Source organism: Oncorhynchus mykiss, chromosome 1 (genome assembly GCF_057628025.1).
Source record: "Oncorhynchus mykiss isolate SJ-2025 chromosome 1, ASM5762802v1, whole genome shotgun sequence".
In the NCBI taxonomy this organism is placed as follows: domain Eukaryota; kingdom Metazoa; phylum Chordata; class Actinopteri; order Salmoniformes; family Salmonidae; genus Oncorhynchus; species Oncorhynchus mykiss.
In genome coordinates this window covers 12,750,907-12,771,705 of record NC_143022.1, presented here as the reverse complement: position 1 = coordinate 12,771,705, position 20,799 = coordinate 12,750,907, and the positions used below count along the sequence as shown (strand labels likewise).

Below are 20,799 nucleotides of genomic sequence, written 5' to 3'. Positions count from 1 at the left end.
CTCAGGCGAAGACCTAGAATCATACAGTTTCAAAGTAAAAAAAGTTCATTACAAAAACAGGGGGGAAGTCAAACGACAGGTCAAGGGCAAAACAGCAGACAGGCTCAGGGCAGGCAGAATGGTCAAAACCAGGAACTAGAGAATGACAGGAAAACCACTGGTAGGCTTGACGAGACAAAAACTGGCAACAGACAAACAGAGAACTCGGGTATAAATACACTGGGGATAATGGGGAAGATGGGCGACACCTGGAGGGGGGTGTAGACAATTACAAAGACGGGGGAAAGACATACTAACATTTGCAGTGGTCAAATGTTTTTGATCCATTTTGATGTGATTTTAATATAATTTCTCAGTTTTCATTTTTTTTCTACTATTGAAGCCCAATGTTGCATTTTGCAACGTTTCCAGAATATTGTTCTACAAATGATAATCAGAGGCCTATTGCACGTATTTCTGAAGGGTAATAACATGTTTTCATCTCACAGGGTTAAGCTTTTGTTTTACAGCAACAAATAATCTTTAAAGTATGTGAAAGAAAGTGAATAATTATGATTTTCTCGAAAACATAACAAAAAAATGGTCCCGCTTTAAATGACATGCAGCTTATAAAGGCTTCATAAACACTACACAACTATGTCACAAATCATCTATAAACATGTATCATGCTTTATATAGGGTTCATTAATGTGACATAACTGTGTGACATAACTACCCATGTCAAATTTGACATAACCCACTATGTCAAATATTACATAGTCCACAGTCCACAGACGATGCAATCTCAACCACACTGCACACTGCCCTAACCCATCTGGACAAGAGGAATATCTATGTGAGCATGCTGTTCATCGACTACAGCTCAGCATTTAACACCATAGTACCCTCCAAACTTGTCATCAAGCTCGAGACCCTTGGTCTCGACCCCGCCCTGTGCAACTGGGTACTGGACTTCCTGACGGGCCGCCCCCAGGTGGTGAGAGTAGGTAACAACATCTCCACCCCGCTAATCCTCAACACTGGGGCCCCACAAGGGTGCGTTCTGAGCCCTCTCCTGTACTCCCTGTTCACCCACGACTGCGTGGCCACGCACGCCTCCAACTCAATCATCAAGTTTGCGGACGACACAACAGTGGTAGGCTTGATTACCAACAACGACGAGACGGCCTACAGGGAGGAGGTGAGGGCCCTCGGAGTGTGGTGTCAGGAAAATAACCTCACACTCAACGTCAACAAAACTAAGGAGATGATTGTGGACTTCAGGAAACAGCAGAGGGAACACCCCCCTATCCACATCGATGGAACAGTAGTTGAGAGGGTAGTAAGTTTTAAGTTCCTCGGCGTACACATCACAGACAAACTGAATTGGTCCACCCACACAGACAACATCGTAAAGAAGGTGCAGCAGCGCCTCTTCAACCTCAGGAGGCTGAAGAAATGTGGCTTGTCACCAAAAGCACTCACAAACTTCTACAGATGCACAATCGAGAGCATCCTGTCGGGCTGTATCACCGCCTGGTACGGCAACTGCTCCGCCCACAACCGTAAGGCTCTCCAGAGGGTAGTGAGGTCTGCACAACGCATCACCGGGGGCAAACTACCTGCCCTCCAGGACACCTACACCACCCGATGTCACAGGAAGGCCATAAAGATCATCAAGGACAACAACCACCCGAGCCACTGCCTGTTCACCCCGCTATCATCCAGAAGGCGAGGTTAGTACAGGTGCATCAAAGCTGGGACCGAGAGACTGAAAAACAGCTTCTATCTCAAGGCCATCAGACTGTTAAACAGCCACCACTAACATTGAGTGGCTGCTGCCAACACACTGACTCAACTCCAGCCACTTTAATAATGGGAATAGATGGGAATTGATGTAAAATATATCACTAGCCACTTTAAACAATGTTACTTAATATAATGTTTACATACCCTACATTATTTATCTCATATGTATACGTATATACTGTACTCTATATCATCTACTGCATCTTTATGTAATACATGTATCACTAGCCACTCTAAACTATGCCACTTTGTTTACATACTCATCTCATATGTATATACTGTACTCGAGACCATCTACTGCATCTTGCCTATGCCGCTCTGTACCATCACTCATTCATATATCTTTATGTACATATTCTTTATCCCTTTACACTTGTGTGTATAAGGTAGTAGTTTTGGAATTGTTAGCTAGATTACTCGTTTGTTATTACTGCATTGACGGAACTAGAAGCAGAAGCATTTCGCTACACTCGCATTAACATCTGCTAACCATGTGTATGTGACAAATAAAATTAGATTTGATTTGATTTACATAAACCTGCACTCTGCACTTAATAAGTGATGGCATAAGCGCCACTTAATAAAGGCCTTATATATCATATTAAATTGAGGCTTCACAAAGCATTCATAACCCTGCCATACATCTTGGTAGAGCATTGCAACGCCAGGATAATGGGTTCGATTCCCGGGACCAGCCATACATAAAAATGTATTCACGCATGACTGTAAGTTGCTAAAAAAGCATTTGCTAAATTGTATATAATATATTAATTTAAAACATTTCTAGGATGGCCAAACCTCTTTCCCTCTCAAGTGCATAGTCATTGGACCTGAGCCAAACTGGTATGGGCAATCTGTTGAAATCACACTGGATGTATTAGACTTTAGAGTTGCATTGGGGGCAATAACCTCTGGATTGTGGATTAATGACATGGGGTATCAGTCTACTCAGTGACACCCAGAGAACATTAGTGTCGTAGCACTTATTGTGGGACTCTGAAACAACTGTGAATGGAGCCACATTTATTGTCAACCTACTATGTGTATTGAACCCTATGAATTTAAACATTCCTTGTTTCCACTTGTATAGGGTGAGCCCGAATCCAACCTCGAGGAACCTGCTCCTCGGAGAGTCTGTCGTAGAGTCTGTAGCAGAGGATGCTACCGTAGGGTCTGCTGGACAAGGTGCCAGACGGTTTGCAGACCCAGAACCGATCAAAATGCTTACGTTTACACTCCTAAATTGTGGTTTGATCCACATCTCTTTTTCCTAAATACTAAGGCAAACAACGCTGCTGATTTGCATTTCACATGGGGTTTCTTTTGATTATGGTGCTGATAAGGATCATTATGGGTGTGTTAGGGTTGCGTCAATTCGTCGAATTGTTAGGGTTGCGTCAATTCAAATCTGGTATCAGGATAAGAATGACACTGAGTCACCGATTGTATGCTATGTATTTTTTATTAGCTAAGCAATAAGTGGTAAATGCAATTTTCGGATATACGGGCTCTCTGTCCCACCTCGCAGGGCAAACAGAGAACTGACAGGATGTACGTAAACAGTTCTTCTTATACTGTGATAGACATAGTTCCAACCCGTCTGTTGGCCTATCACAGCAGAGGCTGAGCGTAGTTTAGACTTTGCTCAGCCTATGGCAGGCACTCAGACTAGTCCTAATCTCTTGGCGCATCTTGGAGTCCACCCTCTGTCGATGTATAGATTCTCACTGTTCTGGTGCCATACCCTAGTTACTGCAACTACTCAGTTCCCGTTATTGTGTTATTCAGTATTTTCTAATTAAATCAAACCTTGTGATGAGCCTCCCCTCCCTGTACCTGATTAATCACAACTTTGTAAGATACAGCAAGTCACAGCATGTGCTCAATATTGTCACATACAAACACAAGGACAAAGCATCTGCTGGGCTGTTATCTACAGTTTTGCAACATGCAGCAGTCTCAGCATGTTGCTCGGTCCTTCACACACACACACACACACACACACCTGCTGTTCAAACAATTCAATCTTACGTGATATAGTAGTGGGTTATAGAGCATAAACATAAATCCTCACAGTTCACACATTGGAGTTGCTGGCCATACTCTTGGCTGCAGAGTGGTTGGAGGTGAGGACTCACAGGGTAGTCTGACTCCTGTGCAGTACTGATGAGCTTAAATTAATTTGTGTCTCGGAGCAGACAATATAAATATAAGAACAGTGTTTAAAAACAAACGGCAAGTTTTGTGGGAAAAGGTGGAGGTAAGGAGGTTCTCAGGTAGGAAAGTGTCATTAGGCTGAGACTGGGACACACAAAGCTCAACAGCAAATTGAAATTGGAAGGAAAACATCCAACTGGGAGGTGTGATCAATGTGGAGACAGTGGAACATATTTCAGAGGCAGCAATATGGGAGGGAAAGGCAGAGTCTGTTATTAGAATTAAGTAATGGTGTTGAAGAGCCAAGCTTAAGTGAACTGCTGAGAAAATCTTCAGGGGATGTAGTTTTTAATTATGTATTTAGTTTCCTTAGGGAGATGAGAATAATGGGTATGATTCTTTTTTTTTAAACCTTCCTCGTCTTTGGTCCACACTCCAGTCCAGTTGTTGATGGTAATGCACCTTAAAGTTAGTTACCAACCGCCATATAAAATCCATAGAAGAACCCACGCTATCACGCTGTTGTGGTAAGATGAACAATGGCGTTTGAAGCAGGGTGCTGTCCTTTAAAACAAGGAATGAATAGTTTTGGTGCTGGGTTGGATGAGAGGCATGAATATAAAACATTATTTAGGGCATCGGGAGGTTTTCCTTTAACTGTGAACAAAAACAGGAGGTTTTATGTTATTTTGTTCACACTTGGCATGATATTCTCCCGCCAAACTGAACAACAGGACAGGAACACTGGATGCACAACATCACGCTCTGGCAGTACATGGCTGTGACCATCAAGTTTGCTATGAGAAAGTCGTTTTTTCAGTTTGAAGAAATCACATAGATACATTTGACAGAAAAAATGCACAAACGTTTGCTGTCGATCTGTCATGTCGCAGGCATAAAGTTGTGTTAAAAGTTTGTAGATCACAGATCTGTTTCTGTGGTTGAGTAATAAAAAAATTGACCGTACAATCAATCTCGCGCCAAAATCCTCGGAAGAGGGAAGGCTAGCGAGACCCTAGTTTCGCGGGCTGAGGCTAAGCTCCGCTCACAGTTTTGATTGACAGGAATTACAGCCCACCAGAGAGAAATTCAAAATGGTAATAGCCAATAGCGGAAAGAAGGCGGCGACATTCACTGGTTGAAGGAGTCGTATTGATTGAGTCCTCTAAAAACAGTCTACAGAAGAGTTGTGCGTTTGATCCAGAAGTAGTATAGGATTACGTTTTTCACGGTTTAATAAATGCCATATAATTATTTGCATTTGTAAGAAAAGAAAATAAGAAAAACAGGTAACGTAATGTTTCTTCTTTGGTCAAGTGTACATTTTATTTTTTTTGGAAAGTTGCCTAGCTAACTTGGTACAGTGATTGCTTCATTCCAACCAGTTAACTTTTGATAGTGAATTATTAATATTATAATTTCACTCGACAGTTTGCATGGTAACTCACAAGCTAGGTGTCCGTGTGTTTTCAATGTAAAGATAATCTTTCTTTTGGTTAGCAACTACAACGTATTAGTTGATGTTGTAGCTAACGTTAACTAGCTAGCTAGGCTAATGTAACGTGGTGTGTTGTCAATGTCGATTAACGTTACTATCAGTGTACTATTTGTTACTATGGTGGCTGATAACGTTGTCTATAGTTAGTTACAACATTTCAATGGCTAATCCCATTTACATTCGCTGTTAACCAACGTTAGTATGACTTCTTAGCTAGTTAGTTATAATTTACTAAGATGCTTACTTAACGTTTGCTATTACAAAAAAAATGTTTGTTTACGACGGCTGAATATGACCGAACTTGTTTATTTAATGTTAGTTAACGTTACTTGTCCACCAGCCGAGAAAACGAAACAGCGCGCTTTTTTGAATCATAGCTAGCTAATTATTACATTAAATTACCTGATTTAAAATGTTTTTTTAGTTAGTCAATTAAAATAGCTAGCTGCTTGTCAATTGTTTCCCAATATTGTTTGATTCGTTTGTGTAGCAAGCTAACCAGCCAACAATAGTAAGTCTAAGTAACAGGTCAAGTATAGTAACAGTAGTAGTTACTGCCACAACAATGTGTAACTCATCCCAGCTGACCCGATAGAACCTACCTCCTCCCAGCTGAACACAAAGCTTCGCTAGCTAATGTAAAATAAAACGAACTATATTTATTTATTTCATACTGTCTACCATAGCAATTCTATTCAAGTTTTGAGCCGGTCAAATATGTGCGCTTGGAACATTGTCAGGAAGCGAAGCCACGTTGTTTGATACCAGCGTTGCCTTCGCGCCAGGATGAGGTCGCAATAGCTGCATTTAAAAGGGTAGGAGTGGCTTACTCACCCAGTTTCCCGCACTGTTAAAATCAGCATGGCATGTTGGTTGAATAATCCCCCAGTCATTGAATGGGATTTGGGGAAGTATTTATTCAAATAAATAAATAATGAATGATTGCTCCACTTGATCAATAGTTGGCACAGTAATACTCAAAGGAAAGTGGGAGAAAAACATTGAATGGTGCTGCTTTTGAAGCTCAGATGATGCAATGCTGCCATTAACTCCCGGTTTGGCTCCCCTTTGCACAGGGCAGCTGCAATGTGGATTCAAGTGCGCACCATGGATGGCAAGGAGACCCATCGGATCGACTCCCTGTCCAAACTTACCAAGGTGGACGAGCTGCGCCTCAAGATCTTGGAACTCTTTAAGGTTGACCCAGAGAAGCAGAGGCTTTTCTACCGGGGAAAGCAGGTGGGGCAGATGGATACTTTCCTGTTTAATTCAGTTACAACCGTGTTGCTGGGGTCCTTAGTAATCATGTCTGAATGAATATGTTCTGTTTCTGGTCCCAGATGGAGGACGGCCACACAATCTTTGATTACAACGTGGGTTTGAACGACATAGTGCAGCTGCTTGTTAGACAGGCCGCGCCCCCTGCTGCTGTCCTCAAAAGCAAGGACAAAGAGGCCGAGCTGTCCGACTCTGACTCTGGCTGTAGCTCTGCGCAGAGTGAGTCAGACAAGAGCTCCACCCACGGGGAGGCCGAGGTGCAGGCAGCTGGCACCTCCACCCAAACCGACTTGCCAGACCTGGTCGACCCCGGCTTTGGCTGTTACAAGGTAAACACAGGGCGGATCTCTAAAAGCCCTAGTATTTGCTGTACTGGTATCACTTGATGGGGTGAAATTATGCTTTTAACTTAAAATCAAAAATGGCATTTGCGTTAATATTTTGGAGTTATTGAATTGGGGTTGAATATAATAGCTAGTCTTAATTTGAAGTTTGCAAAACACAAGTTAAAAAATTGTTACTTCAGCAGTGTCAATATCAACTTTGTGTAATTTTCCCCCCCAGATTAACGAGTTTGTTGATGCCAGAGACTTGAACATGGGTGCCTGGTTTGAGGCCCAAATTGTGAACGTTACAAAGACATCTGGAGAGGAGGGCTCTGACACGAAACCCAGCGAAGAGGAAGTTATTCACTACCATGTCAAATATGAAGAGTGAGCATTTTATCAAGTATTTTATATTTAAAGATCGGATGGATAGGTCATGCCTCACTGTTGAATGTTAACCTCCGCAAACATGTATAGAAAACGTGTTCATGTGGAACTTATTGCCGTTTAGTAAAGAGGTGGACCAAGGGGGAAATTGATTGGCCATGTCCCAATTATCTCTCCTTCCTCCCAAAAGGTGCACTTGTTCACTTCCCTTTACTGATTTTTAAAGGAAACGACTGGTATAAGACATTTTGTGATACTCTCACTAGCCCAGGTCTCCACCCATCTAATGCTTTTAGATTTTGTGTGAAGTAGTGAACGAGTGCACACTTCACAGGGCTCGACATTAACTCGTGTCTGGGACATTTAAAAAATTATATATTTGTTGGATGACAATATAGATTTAAGTAGTACAAATGGACAAGTACATACATTTTTTTTTTTTAAAGTTAATCATTGCACAATATCAAACAATTACTTATATCAGAATTGGATCAGAGAGCCAACATTGGAATAATATTCAAATCTGTTTTTCATGTAGACCTACATGTATAAAATAAAAAACAGTTATAAAAGAAACCCCAAATGTCAAATTGTAGGTGATATGCATATTGTCAAAACAATGCAGACATGGGGGAGGCAATTCCATAACACGACAATTGGCAAACGAATTACAAATATTTGTGCTTGATAATTTGTACACTACCATGCCACCTTGTTTTGCCTGCCAGTGTGTAAAAACCAGAGGAACATTTGAAATTAACCATTTGTATTACTCCAATGTGCCCCCAGCAGTCAAGTCCCTCAGAATTCAAACACTACTTTGAGCTGCTTCTGTTCTATCAGATATGTCAATCAGCTTACAAAAGCCCCATTATGTAGGAAGCACCTGCCGTATGCATCTGAGCTGAATACTGACACTGCCTCTGTGTGGTCTCTCTAGCTACCCAGAGAATGGTGTGGTGCTGCTGCATTCCAAGGATGTGCGCCCGCGTGCTCGCACTGTCTACCAGTGGCACCAGCTAGAGGTGGGCATGGTGGTCATGGTCAACTTCAACCCCGACGAACCCAAGGAGCGCGGCTACTGGTACGATGCCCAGATCCAGAAGAAGAGGGAGACACGAACCCTGCACGAGATCTACACCAAAATACTGCTCGGGTAATAATTGGTCCTGTTCGTCTCTGCTTTAATAAACAAAAAGAGAGTACATTGTCTCTCATAGCATAATTCAATAGTGTGTTTCTATTGATTACTTGTTTTATATTATCTACACGGTATAGATTGCACTTTTGTATTATGTTGATGTCATAGTTTTCCATTGGCCATGTATAGCATTTTGTTTGCACAGTAGTACCATGACGGGTATCCGAAGAGCTTGTGTTTCATTTCAGGGATGCCGGTGACTCTCTGAATGACTGTAGGATCATGTTCTTGACTGAAATTTACAAAATCGAGGAGCCTGGAGCATTGGTTGGATCTGGAGTTGGATCTGACAGTCCACTGAAAAGTAAGCTGGAGCTGTTTAGCTGGATTTCATCGGCTGTATTCACTAGAAAGCAAACGGAACAAAACTATATATATTTTTTATTTAACTAGGCAAATAATTATTTACAGTGACGGCCAAGGAACAGTGGGTTAACTGCCTTGTTCAGGGGCAGAAGGACAGATTTTTATCTTGTCAGCTCGGGGATTTGTTCTAGCAACCTTTCGGTTACTGGCCCAATGCGCTAACCACTAGGCTTCCTTCCACCCCCTTAAGGGACCTACCTGGATTTGTCCAATAACTTGTGTTTGTTTTGCTACTGTACCAAATGTTTTGCACCAGAATCTGACTACTGTATACACCCCTGATGAGCTTTTGAGGCGACTGAAACCACATACACAGTAGGATAGTTATTATTTGTCACATGCGCCGAATACAACCAGTGTAGACATACTGTGAAATGCTTAGTCTCAATTGTCCTGAACGGTGCAGTGGTCTAAGGCACTGCAGACCGTGGTTCAATTCCAGGCTGTATCACAACCGGCTGTGATTGGGAGTCCCATAGGGCGGTGCACAATTGGCTCGGCGTTGTCTTTGTCAATAAGAATTTGTTCTTAACTGACTTGCCTAGTTAAATAAAATAATCCAGTTCAAGAGTTATATTTATTAAATAAAAGTGACACAATAACGAGGCTATATACAGGGGGTACTGATACTGAGTCAATGTGTGGTGTGGTATAGGTTAGTTGAGGTAATTTTGTACATGTAGGTAGGGGTATGGGTAATAACCTTGAGTAGTAGCAGTGTACAAAATCAAAGGGGGGGTGTCAATGTAAATAGTCCAGGTGGCCATTTGATGAATTATTCAGCAGTGTTGTGGCTTGGGGGTAGAAGCTGTTAAGGAGCCTTTTGGTCCGGTACCGCTTGCTGTGTGGTAGCAGAGAGAACATTCTGACTTGGGTGACTGGAGTCTTTGACAATTTTTTGGGCCTTCCTCTGACACCCCCTAGTATATAGGTCCAGTGATGAACTGGGCTGTACGCACTACCCTCAGTAGTGCCTTACCGGACGTGTTGCGAACGTTCCAAAATAAATTTACACACGTTTTCAATCGTTGCACCCACACTGCTCCCGCGCTCCAACGAGCATCTGCTTTGCCAGACGCTAAAATGGGAGTTGATTCTATTTGTGACATAGAACGCGCTTCAAGTCCTGCCTCTCCTATCTTCTCATTGGTTTTTTAGGAACATATACCCACGTGGGTGATTGAAAGATTAACTGAGGTCGGTTGTGGTAATGCACCTTATTATGAAAGTTAGTTGCCATATAAAGTCCAAAGAAAAAGAAGCCTGGAAGGAGGAGAGATGACTAGAAACAATTCGGTTGACCGTTTTATGTGTGGATTAAGTATCGGAGTAGAGGACCTGGTGTTACGGTTGGATGCCGAGCAGTTGCCATACCAGGCGGTGATGCAACTGGTCAGGATGCTCTCAATGGTGCAGCTGTAGATCTTTTTGAGAATCTGGGGACCCATGCCAAATCTTTTCAGTCTCCTGGGGGGGGGGGGGGGGTGATGTCGGCTCTCCTTTTCCTGTTGTCCACGATCATCTACTTTGTCTTGCTCACATTGAGGGAGAGGTTGTTGTCCTGGCACCACACGGCCAGGTCTCTGACCTCCTCCCTGTAGGCTCTCGTCGTTGTCTGTGATCAGGCTTACTGTTGTCGTCAGCAAACTTAATGATGGTGTTGGAATTGTTTGGCAACGCAGTCGTGGGTGAACAGGGAGTACAGGAGGGGATTAAATACACGCCCCTGTGTTGAGGATCAGCGTGGCGAATGTGTTGCTGCCTACCCTTACCACCTGGGGAGGCCTGTCGGGAAGTCCAGGATCCAGTTGCAGAGGGAGGTGTTTAGTCCCAGGGTCCTTAGCTTAGTCATGAGCTTTGTGGGCACTGGTGTTGAATGCTGAGCTGTAGTCAATGAACAGCATTCTCACATAGGTATTCCATTTGTCCAGATGGGAAAGGAAGATTGTGTTATCTGTTGGGTTGGTATGTGGATCTCGGGTTTCTGCAATGATGGTGTTGTGAGCCATGACCAGCCTTTCAAAGCACTTCATGGCTACTGACGTGAGTCAATTAGGCAGGTTAACTTCACAGGGACTATGGTGGTCTGCTTGAAACATGTTGGTATTAGATTCGGACAGGGAGAGGTTGAAAATGTCAGCGAAGACGCTTGCCAGTTAGTCCACGCATGCTTTGAGAACACGTCCTGGTAATGCATCTGGCCCTGTGGCTTTGTGAATGTTGACCTGTTTACAAGTCTTACTCACATCGGCAACCGAGAGCGTTATCACACAGTCGTCCGGAACAGCTGGTGCTCTCATGTATGCTTCAGGGTTGCTTGCCTCAAACAAGCATAAAAGGCATTTAGCCCGTCTGGTAGGTTTGTGTCAATGGGCAGCTCGTGGCTGGGTTTCCCTTTGTAATCTGTAATAGTTTGCAAGCCATGCCACATCCAACAAGCATCAGAGCCAGTGTAGGGGGATTCAATCTTAGTCCTGTATTGACACTTTGCCTGTTTGATGGTTCATCTAGTTCCGGATTAGTGTCCCGCTCCTTGAAAGCGGCGGCTCTAACCTTTTAGCTCGGTGCGGATGTTCCCTGTAATCCATGGCTTCTGGTTGGAATATGTACGTACGGTCACTGGGGACGACGTCGTCGACGTACTCATTGATGAAGCCGGTGACTGAGGTGGAATCCAAAGCCATTGGATGAATCCCGTAACATATTCCAGTATGCTAGCAAAACGGTCCTGAAGCGTAGCATCTGCATCAGCTGACCGCTTCCGTATTGAGCGAGTCACTGGTACTTCCTGCTTTAATTATTGCTTTTAAGCACAAATCGGGAGGATAGAATTATGCTCAGATTTGCCAAATGGAGGGTGATGGAGAGCTTTGTATGTGTCTGTGTTTGGAGTAAAGGTGGTCTAGGATTTTATTATCCCTGGTTGCACATGTGACATGCGGGTAGCAATGAGGTAAAAATGATTTAAGTTTGCCTGCATTAAAGTCCCCGGCCACTAGGAGCACCGCGTCTGGGTGATAATTTATTTTTGTTTGCTTATGGCCTTATACAGCTAGTTGAGTGCAGTCTTAGTGCCAGCATCTGTTTGTAAATTGAAGTATCAACACATTTTATACACTGATGTAAATAATTGACTTGCACTCAATACACAGATGCAGTGATAGCGCGTATTTTCTATTTTGTCATGAACGGCCTACGTGTTTAGTCTGTTCTCTTGTAGGGGTCCGTGCATTTATCAGCCTGATTTTCATGAAGGATTAGGATACATGTAAATCACATGCAGAGTTGCAAATGTTCTGCAGGCTGAAATTAGGCTATAGTTCAATGTTGGAGGCAGATGTTAGAAAACGACATACACATACTATTGTAACCATAGAGACTGGGATTAATCTTGACATGCTTTGCGATCCAGCACGAGATTCATTTTTAGTTATGATGGCTGCACAAATAAATATGTTCTTACTTTGTTAAAAAAATAAATTTAAAAGTGCTGACTGGGCATATTTAGTTTGCTTGTGCAGATTCATCCAAAACACTGGTTGTAACTGGAATTTCCAGGCAAACGGAAAAAAGGAGAGCAGTCGTTGATAATGTCAATCAAAGATGAACCCAGTTTAATAATATAATTTAGGGAAATGCCTTCAATAGCATAGAAAATATCTCGCTGGCCTCTTGGAGACAGGCCATTTAGTCTAATACAGGGCTCTCTAACCCTGTTCAGTCCTGTAGGTTTTCACTCCAACCATTATCAAGCCTACCTGATTTCTAATAATTACCTGGTTTTATAAGCTGAATCATGTTAGTTACAACCTACAGGAGGGTAACTCCAGGAGCAGGGTTGGTGAGCCCTGGTCTAATCATACGGTATCAAATGTTCTCTAAACATCAGCCTGAGAGGCCTGTACGAAGTCAAAACAATACTGTGACTTTGCAAGCTGCTACAGAATCAAGTTCATAATGTCATCAATACTAGAACATTCAGTGTGTCCTTGTGCCTTCAGTAACTGATGTCAATCACTATCAGATGATATGAGAACAACCCATAACATTCAGTATCAAGTCTAGTGACCATCAACCTCAACACACATCACTGTCACAAACAGAACACTGGAAATCTTGTGTGTTGCAGAAAGGGGAAACGTGTGGATATGCTAAGCATTGTGAATTTTTCTTAATTAAATATGAACTTTATTCATCTTAAATATTCCCAGTACACACACACGCATCTCCTACTGAAGGGTTTACAGTACTCATCTGAACATTTACAAGTCAACGGGCTGACATTGTCTTCGCTCCTGTTTTTACTCCAGGGTCAAACGGACCCGAGTGCAAACACTGCAAAGATGACCTCAAAAAGAACTGCCGCTGGTGCAACTGCCACGTTTGCGGTGTGAAGCAGGACCCTGACAAGCAGCTGCTGTGTGACGAGTGTGACATGGCCTTCCACATCTATTGCCTTAACCCCCCACTGACCAGCCTCCCCGATGATGATGACTGGTAAGTATACTACAGTGCTGATGTCTGTGCTGGCAGTCGGTCTGGCCAGTGCCCCCTTCTAGAGCTGCTTATGTGACTGTCTTAGTCATGCCATTGATTCAGATGACACTTGAAGCATGTTTCTAAATGGAGTTTGATGTGATTTCAGGCTGTTTATTTGGCAAATTTGAATTGAGTATTAATCATTAGTTTCTTTCTACTGTGAGCTGTACTGTCCAAATTACTTGGAAGAAAAAAGACTCTGCACAGAACACCCACAGGTGCTGGTGTTGCTCCCCCTGGTCTCCATATCTGTGCTACAGTGAAATGTGGTCTGTTACCTCTACATTGGGGGAGTTGTCTTCTCTCCGACATGTATTCAGCAGACCAGAACAACATTCCCCATGCCCATATTAACACTACACGAGCCATGCAGTGGCTTTATACTGCATCGTTTATTTTGATGTCCTATTCCCTGCTTGCTCTAACCTCTGTATTTATCTAGGTATTGTCCCGAGTGCCGCAACGATGCCAGTGAAGTGGTCCTAGCAGGAGAGAAACTCAAGGACAGCAAGAAGAAATCCAAGATGGCGTCCGCTAGCTCAACCAGCCAGAGAGACTGGGGAAAGGTAAGCACATTGAGGAATGTTGATGGGTGGATCTACCTCTTAGTGAAATAGCAGGGGTGTAATGATAGGTCCTGAGACATCATACACCCAGTTACCCTTCTGAACTTTTTGTTTTTAGTTTAGTAAACTGTGTATACCCAAGTGTTTTTACACGACCTCTTCTCCTACCAGGGCATGGCTTGTGTCGGCCGCAGCAAGCAGTGCACCATCGTGCCCTCAAACCACTACGGCCCAGTCCCTGGCGTCCCCGTTGGAAGTATTTGGAAGTTCAGGGTCCAGGTGAGTCACTTCTGTTTGCAACAGGCTGAAAAGGAAAGTCATAACTGCAGTAACTGTCAAAGGGAGTCTTGTGGGTGGCGAATGTGGATTTGATTGAATGAACCCCTTAGGGTTTGTTGTGATGACTGTCGGTCCTGGTAGGTGGTTCTCTGACATTAAACACTGTGTACAGGTGAGTGAGTCTGGTTGCCACAGGCCACATGTAGCTGGGATCCATGGGAGGAGCAACGATGGATCTTACTCCCTAGTGCTGGCAGGGGGTTATGAAGATGACCAGGTACATAGGCTCTCTTCCATATTTTTCCTTTGCTACATGTGCCCATAGTGTACATAGTTAAAAAAAAGTAAATGGAAGATTAAGTGACTAGATGTAACGGAATGTTGTGAACACCTTAAGCATTAGAAGTCACTGTGCAAATTCTGGTTTTCAATTGGTTCCCAGGATAATGGCAACGAGTTCACCTACACCGGCTCAGGAGGACGAGACCTGTCTGGCAACAAGAGGACAGCCGAACAGTCGTGTGATCAGAAGCTCACCAATATGAACAGGTAAGTCTCTGCACAGAGAACACCCACTGGTGCTGGTATACCTCCCCTGGTCTCCATATCTGTGCTACAGTGAAGTGTTGTATGTTTCCTCTTCTACATGTGTTCATCAGACCTGCACAACTTTCCCCATGCCACTATTAACGCTCCGTGTGTGATAGTGGTTTGAATGAGGTTGAAATGAGTGGAAGCCTGGGCTTTGCATGTCTTTGCCTCGAGCTTTGGGTTGACTGTTTTTAACAATCATGACCAGTTCTAACAATTCGCCTTTTGTTGTATTCAGTATAATTCAAAATTATTCAAGTAGGACATCTTATTTGCTGTTTGAACTGTGTAATGTATTTTGAGTGGGTTTTGACATGGATTATTCACTGCCATCCACAATTTGATTATCATTTGAATGACCCAATCCTCATTTGCCTGTATGACCCAGAGCTCTGGCTCTGAACTGCAACGCGTCGGTGAACGAGAAGGACGGGGCCGAGGCCAAAGACTGGAAGGCAGGCAAGCCGGTCAGGGTGGTGCGCAGCTCCAAGGGCCGCAAGCATAGCAAGTTCAGCCCCGAAGACGGCAACAGATACGACGGCATCTACAAGGTGGGAATGCCCAGGCGTGAAATGAGGATGTTGAATCTGAAATTAATTTCAATATGAAAATACTGTGTATTGTTACACGCTTAGCAATTCACAAGCCTGCATCCTTTGTCTTGTCCTGTGGTTCCATGTTGACTGAACAAATTCTCTCATCTCTTCCAGGTGGTGAAATACTGGCCAGAGAAGGGCAAGTCCGGCTTCCTGGTCTGGAGGTACCTGCTCAAACGAAACGACGACGAGCCAGCGCCATGGACCAGGGATGGCAAGGAACGCATCAAGAAACTGGGACTCACAATGCAGGTAAATGTCCGGATTATCCTGTTATCTGCAGCTCGGGCCACTATGCCTTTCTAGAACTCGTTTTAATGAGTCTACAACCTTTTGATATTTTGTAGTATCCTGAGGGCTATCTGGAGGCCCAGACTGCCAAGGAGAAGGAGAAGGAAAACAAGGAGAAGGAAAATGAGGTGACTGAAACACCCACCAAAGGAAAGCGGAAGAGAAAGTCTCAGTCTAATGGTGGGTACTTTGTCAAAGTAGCTGCAGAACTAGCTATAGCCACACAAAATAAATTGGTAGCATTCAAATTTCCAACAGAATACAGGTGCAAATGGTTAATGAACACTTCTCACTTTTACAATCACGAGTGGTATTGACCCTGGAGTAAGTTCTCGTAATGGGTGTCCATCTCTTTCTCCCAACCTTCTGTATCTATATGCTACCTCTCCTAACCTCTTTTGTAGCTGAAGAGAAGTTGTCACCAACCAAGGGAACTCCCAAGAAGATGAAAGTTGAGGCTTATAAACTGACCAAAGAACAGAAGGCTTGGGTCAAGGGTGACGAGTCCAACAGTAAGCTGTGGGGTGAAGCCATGGAGTCTCTGGCCCTTGGCCCGGTACGTCAGATTTCACACCATTGGGATTAATTTATTTACCCTTATCCAGATAAAATATCATCCTTTCTCAATGAGACTAATGCAAAGCCAATGACTCTTGATATGACCATCTGAAGCTTTAAAACCAGGCAAGCATTGATGTTAATGCTTTATCTTTTGATTGTCATCATCACTGGTGGTGTACTTAGCATTGTCTTTATGCTATGTCCATTGAAGGGCTGATAGAAAGCATTAGAATGTGTAACATGACTTGGTTTTGCAGCTTCTGCTTTTCCATGTCATTCTCCTCACCATGGGTTTTGATACTAGGTACTTAACAGTTTACTGTTGCTTTCCCAGAAATTCCTGAACAAAGTTGAGGAAGTCTTCTCATGTATATGCTGCCAGGAAGTGGTCTTTCAACCTATCACCACTGAGTGCCAACACAATGTCTGCAGGGTAAGTTGATCTTCTTTGCTAGCCTTGACATTTTGCCTTTCTGTCCATTTTGAGAGCAAGAAAAGTAGACAAAAGATTGAAAGTTGCACTTTTCCTTTTTATAGGAATGCCTTCAGCGGTCTTTCAAGGCAGAGGTGTACTCATGCCCGGCATGTAGGCACGATCTGGGGAAAAACAACCCAATGACTGTCAACAATCCCCTCCAAGCCATTCTCAACCAGTTCTTCCCAGGATACAGCAGTGGACGGTGATAACTTGTTCCACATGCTTGACCAGCATGGAGACAACATGAACTATGAGGGAAGTTAAGCATTTCAGTAAAGACAAATAATAACTTTTCCTAATATATTTTACAAATGTAACACTGTCTGTTTGGCGAAATGCCACCCCCTCTTCTCTGGTCCTATGTCATTAACTGTAGTTGATGTAATTAAACTGCCTTGATCAAATGTATCTGTAACATTAATGTTCTTCTGTTAACAATGCATTTTAACTTGAACTGCCAAAATTAATACACAAGTCTAATTCCTTCAAGCACATGTGGTTTGTTTGTTAGAGCAGATAGACATGTTAATCAATTGCATACACTTTTATTTAGGAAACACTCCCTTATTGAATGTATTTTATATTCTTAAGTTTGATGTCCAATAGAACTGGCCTGAACTTGTGTTTTTCTTAAGCGAAGCACAACTGAAATCTGTAAGCGACCCCATTTAAACAATTTTGTCATGGTGGATGTGAGGGTCATTTCAGTAACAAATGTACTCGTTGTTTTGTGTGTTTACTCGTTTACAAAAGTTTTTTTACATTTATTTTCCCATGTGTAATCTGATGGAGTTAGTGAACATTTGATTTCAATTTGAGGGGAATCTATACCTTTCACTAATCTATACAATTATTGACTTTTGTTCCAATTTATTGTCATAATTATCCCTTTTTAATTGTCAAATGTACGTCACCTTAATCCTTTAACTGCTGTCGAAGCACACTGTTTCTGAACAAGCCCAAAGATGTCATGTGTAACCTTTACTGTTGTGCACAATTCCTGTTTAGGTGTCCCACAAAATGCTTTTGATTCAAGGCAGGGCTATAGAACACTTAAAACACCTAGCTCTGTTAAACTTTTCTCTGGTGGTTCAACAGGAAATATTTAAGACCCAGAATTGAAATTTTGCTCAGTTTATGTTTCTGCTTGTTCTTTTCCAATATTGCAAAATGAATGCCAGTGGCTGCAGATGTTAGTAATACCTCAAATTTACAATTTGCATAAACTGGAAATGTATATTTTCTAAAATTGTATATTTTTAGAATTGTTTTTTGATATGTAGTATTAGAAGTTACTTGCTTGCACATGTTTACCAAGTGCAGAATTTTCCAATAAAACCTTTTTATAAAATGCAATTTTGAAATGTTACTTTTTCGCTAACAAAGGATGTAATGGTGCCTTTTTGTCCTAGGTGTCAGTTTTATGACCAGTCTTGTAAGAATAAAATGTGCAGATATTTCTGTATGTCCATTTTGGAACTGCATTTGAAACACTACCAAATCGACTCCAGCCACCCTAGTCATAGACTGTTCTCTCTGCTACTGCACGGCAAGCTTCTAAACAGCTTGTACCCCCAAGCCATAAAACTCCTGACTGTCTAATCAAACGGCTACCCAGACTATTTGCACTGCCCCCCCCCCCCCCGTTTTTACACGGCTGCTACTCTTAGCTATGTACATATTGCCTCAACTAACCGGTGCCACCACACATTGGAAATCATATTTAATATACGGCCTCATGTTACATTTTTTTTGAGCAAGCATTGCCTGAAATCCATGTTATTGGTTTTGGTTATAAGAACATTTACACGTATTTCTTTGCAAAGTATACTACACTGTTTCTAAGAACATGGCCACATTTGGATCAACATAACATTCCTTAAAATTAAAATTAAAAACAGTTCCGAGGACTTCTGTAGTACAAGTTCCCATTTTGGTTGTTTCCACTAGTTACCACAGCCACAAAGTCAGTTTGCTTTCGTAAAAATATGAAGTAAATTTGCTTGTTGGTTTTCTAATTTAAGCGTTAGCCATACGGTTAGCATTGTGTTCAAGTTTAGGGTTAAGATTAGGTTTGAAATCCGATATTAGGAAAATAGATTGTAGAAAGAGGCGGGGTTTATGACTTTGTGGCTGGGGTAACTAGTGACGACCCATCTTGGTAACATTTTCGTTTTGATATCGTAAAATGACGCTTCCTGGAGGTTAACCCTTTTCACAACCGGAAAATGTGCTGCCCAGTTCGTTCTGCCTTATTGGTTCATATAGCAATCTATCAACGAGGTCATCCAAACAAATCCACAGAACGTATCCAGTGAACGCCTACAAACCTAATCTGGCCAATCACTGAGCTGAAACGTCGTGAAGGAGGCGTGAGGCCTAGCTCTCCTGTATGCAACCAGCTAGCTAAAGCTCTAAAAGATAATCGATCGTGTGTGGATTTTATAAAACGTGAAACATCGATTGAGTAAAATAAAGAAAAGGAACATATTTTGCTGCAGGAGGTAATGTTGAATGATTTGCTTCTTTTTGGGAGGCTCAAATGCACCTAGATACGTGTTATTTCCGATGTGATCTAAACAGTTGTAGCTAGCTAGTTAGCCAGCGACGGTGCCTGTTTTGTTGACTTGTATGGATGGAATGGGGGAAGGCAGCCTGCGAGCGGAGGACTGGCTGTCAAAACTCCCAAAACGGCCATTCTCGACAGTTGAAATTGGTTACAACTATTATTAACTAGCTACGTTAACTACATAACATTTCGTGATGTTTCTAGGCGCGGGCTAACTTAACTAGTTTTAATTGCATACATCGGACACCCATATAGCTAGCATGCAGTGCTGACATAAGTGACACTAACGTTACACAGTCGTTTTTTGATCGATCCATAGCATGCACTATTTTCCTAGCGTAGTAGCTACTGTTAATTCTGAATATCGAGTTTGCTTGCTAGCTGCCTGTGTCACGACGGTCAGCATACGCTTGCAGGCGAACAATTAACTTACTGTAACTAGTTTAGCTGCGAAACACTTCGTTACCTAAGTTCCTTTTTCGTAGCAGGTTAGGAAAATTTACGCAGCAGGTTAGGATACTGAGGTTAAGGTTGGGGAAATGGTTAAACGAAAATGCTGTCCTAACCTGCGCCGAAAATCACTTTGTGCTTGCTAACATTACCTTGAAATACTTGCTAGAAATGCTACAAATACCTTGAGCGTTATTCCTGTGAGTTGAGGAATTTAGCAGACACTCTTATCCAGAGTGATTTACAGTAGTGAGTACATACATTTTCCTATTTGTTGGTACTGGTCCCCAATGGGAATCGAACCCACACCCCTGGCGTTACAGGTGCCATGCTCTACCAACTGAGCCACACGGTAAAATGCATGGTGAATAGCTAGTGGGATCAATGTGCCAGTTTTATCAGTGTACTAATACAATTGCTAGTTTCAGTTTGTGTAGCTAGTTGGCTAGCTAGCCAGATATTGGGTAAGTTCCCCTGTCTTTGTTTTTGACAAAGCCAGCTGTATACTGTCTACGTGCGTCCTGCCATAGTTTTATGTATCACTCAGAAAAGTGTATAAAAGAGTGAATTTAAGAACACACGTATTACTCAGTTTAAAGACCCTTGGAGAGGTGAAACAATAAGTAAAATAAGTTAAGCATTTAAATGCTAAAATGTAGGCAATAGAATCAGTGTGTGAAGAACTGACAGGATAGACCAGTGTTTTTGATATTGGATTTTAAATGTTTTTCTAATAACGTTGGGTATTATATTAGTACCAGTCAAAAGTTTGGACACACTTACTCACTCCAAGGTTTTTACTATTTTTTACATTGTAAAATAATAGTGAAAACATCAAAACTATGAAATAACACATGGAATCAAATTTAAATATATTT

At 42.4% G+C, this 20,799-nt stretch overlaps 2 protein-coding genes across 2 annotated transcripts in view; both read left to right on the top strand.

The window, feature by feature from the left end:
- The first annotated feature begins 4,935 nt into the window (after positions 1-4,935).
- LOC110533997 (E3 ubiquitin-protein ligase UHRF1) lies at positions 4,936-18,258 on the top strand. Its single transcript, XM_021618655.3, has 17 exons — positions 4,936-5,234; positions 6,520-6,682; positions 6,784-7,050; positions 7,286-7,434; positions 8,375-8,590; positions 8,824-8,939; positions 13,312-13,498; positions 13,983-14,106; positions 14,278-14,385; positions 14,558-14,662; positions 14,828-14,934; positions 15,365-15,527; positions 15,687-15,824; positions 15,920-16,043; positions 16,268-16,419; positions 16,759-16,857; positions 16,962-18,258. The coding sequence occupies exons 2-17, from the start codon at positions 6,530-6,532 to the stop codon at positions 17,106-17,108; spliced, it is 2,355 nt and encodes a 784-aa protein (XP_021474330.2). The 5' UTR covers positions 4,936-5,234; positions 6,520-6,529; the 3' UTR covers positions 17,109-18,258.
- Positions 18,259-19,062: 804 nt separating this feature from the next.
- Positions 19,063-20,799, top strand: part of LOC110533913 (lysine-specific demethylase 4B) — a 96,335-nt gene continuing 94,598 nt past the window's right edge. The window contains exon 1 of the mRNA XM_036940651.2: positions 19,063-19,406. The gene's annotated coding sequence lies outside the window, so the exon portion shown is untranslated. The remainder of the gene's footprint in view (positions 19,407-20,799) is intronic.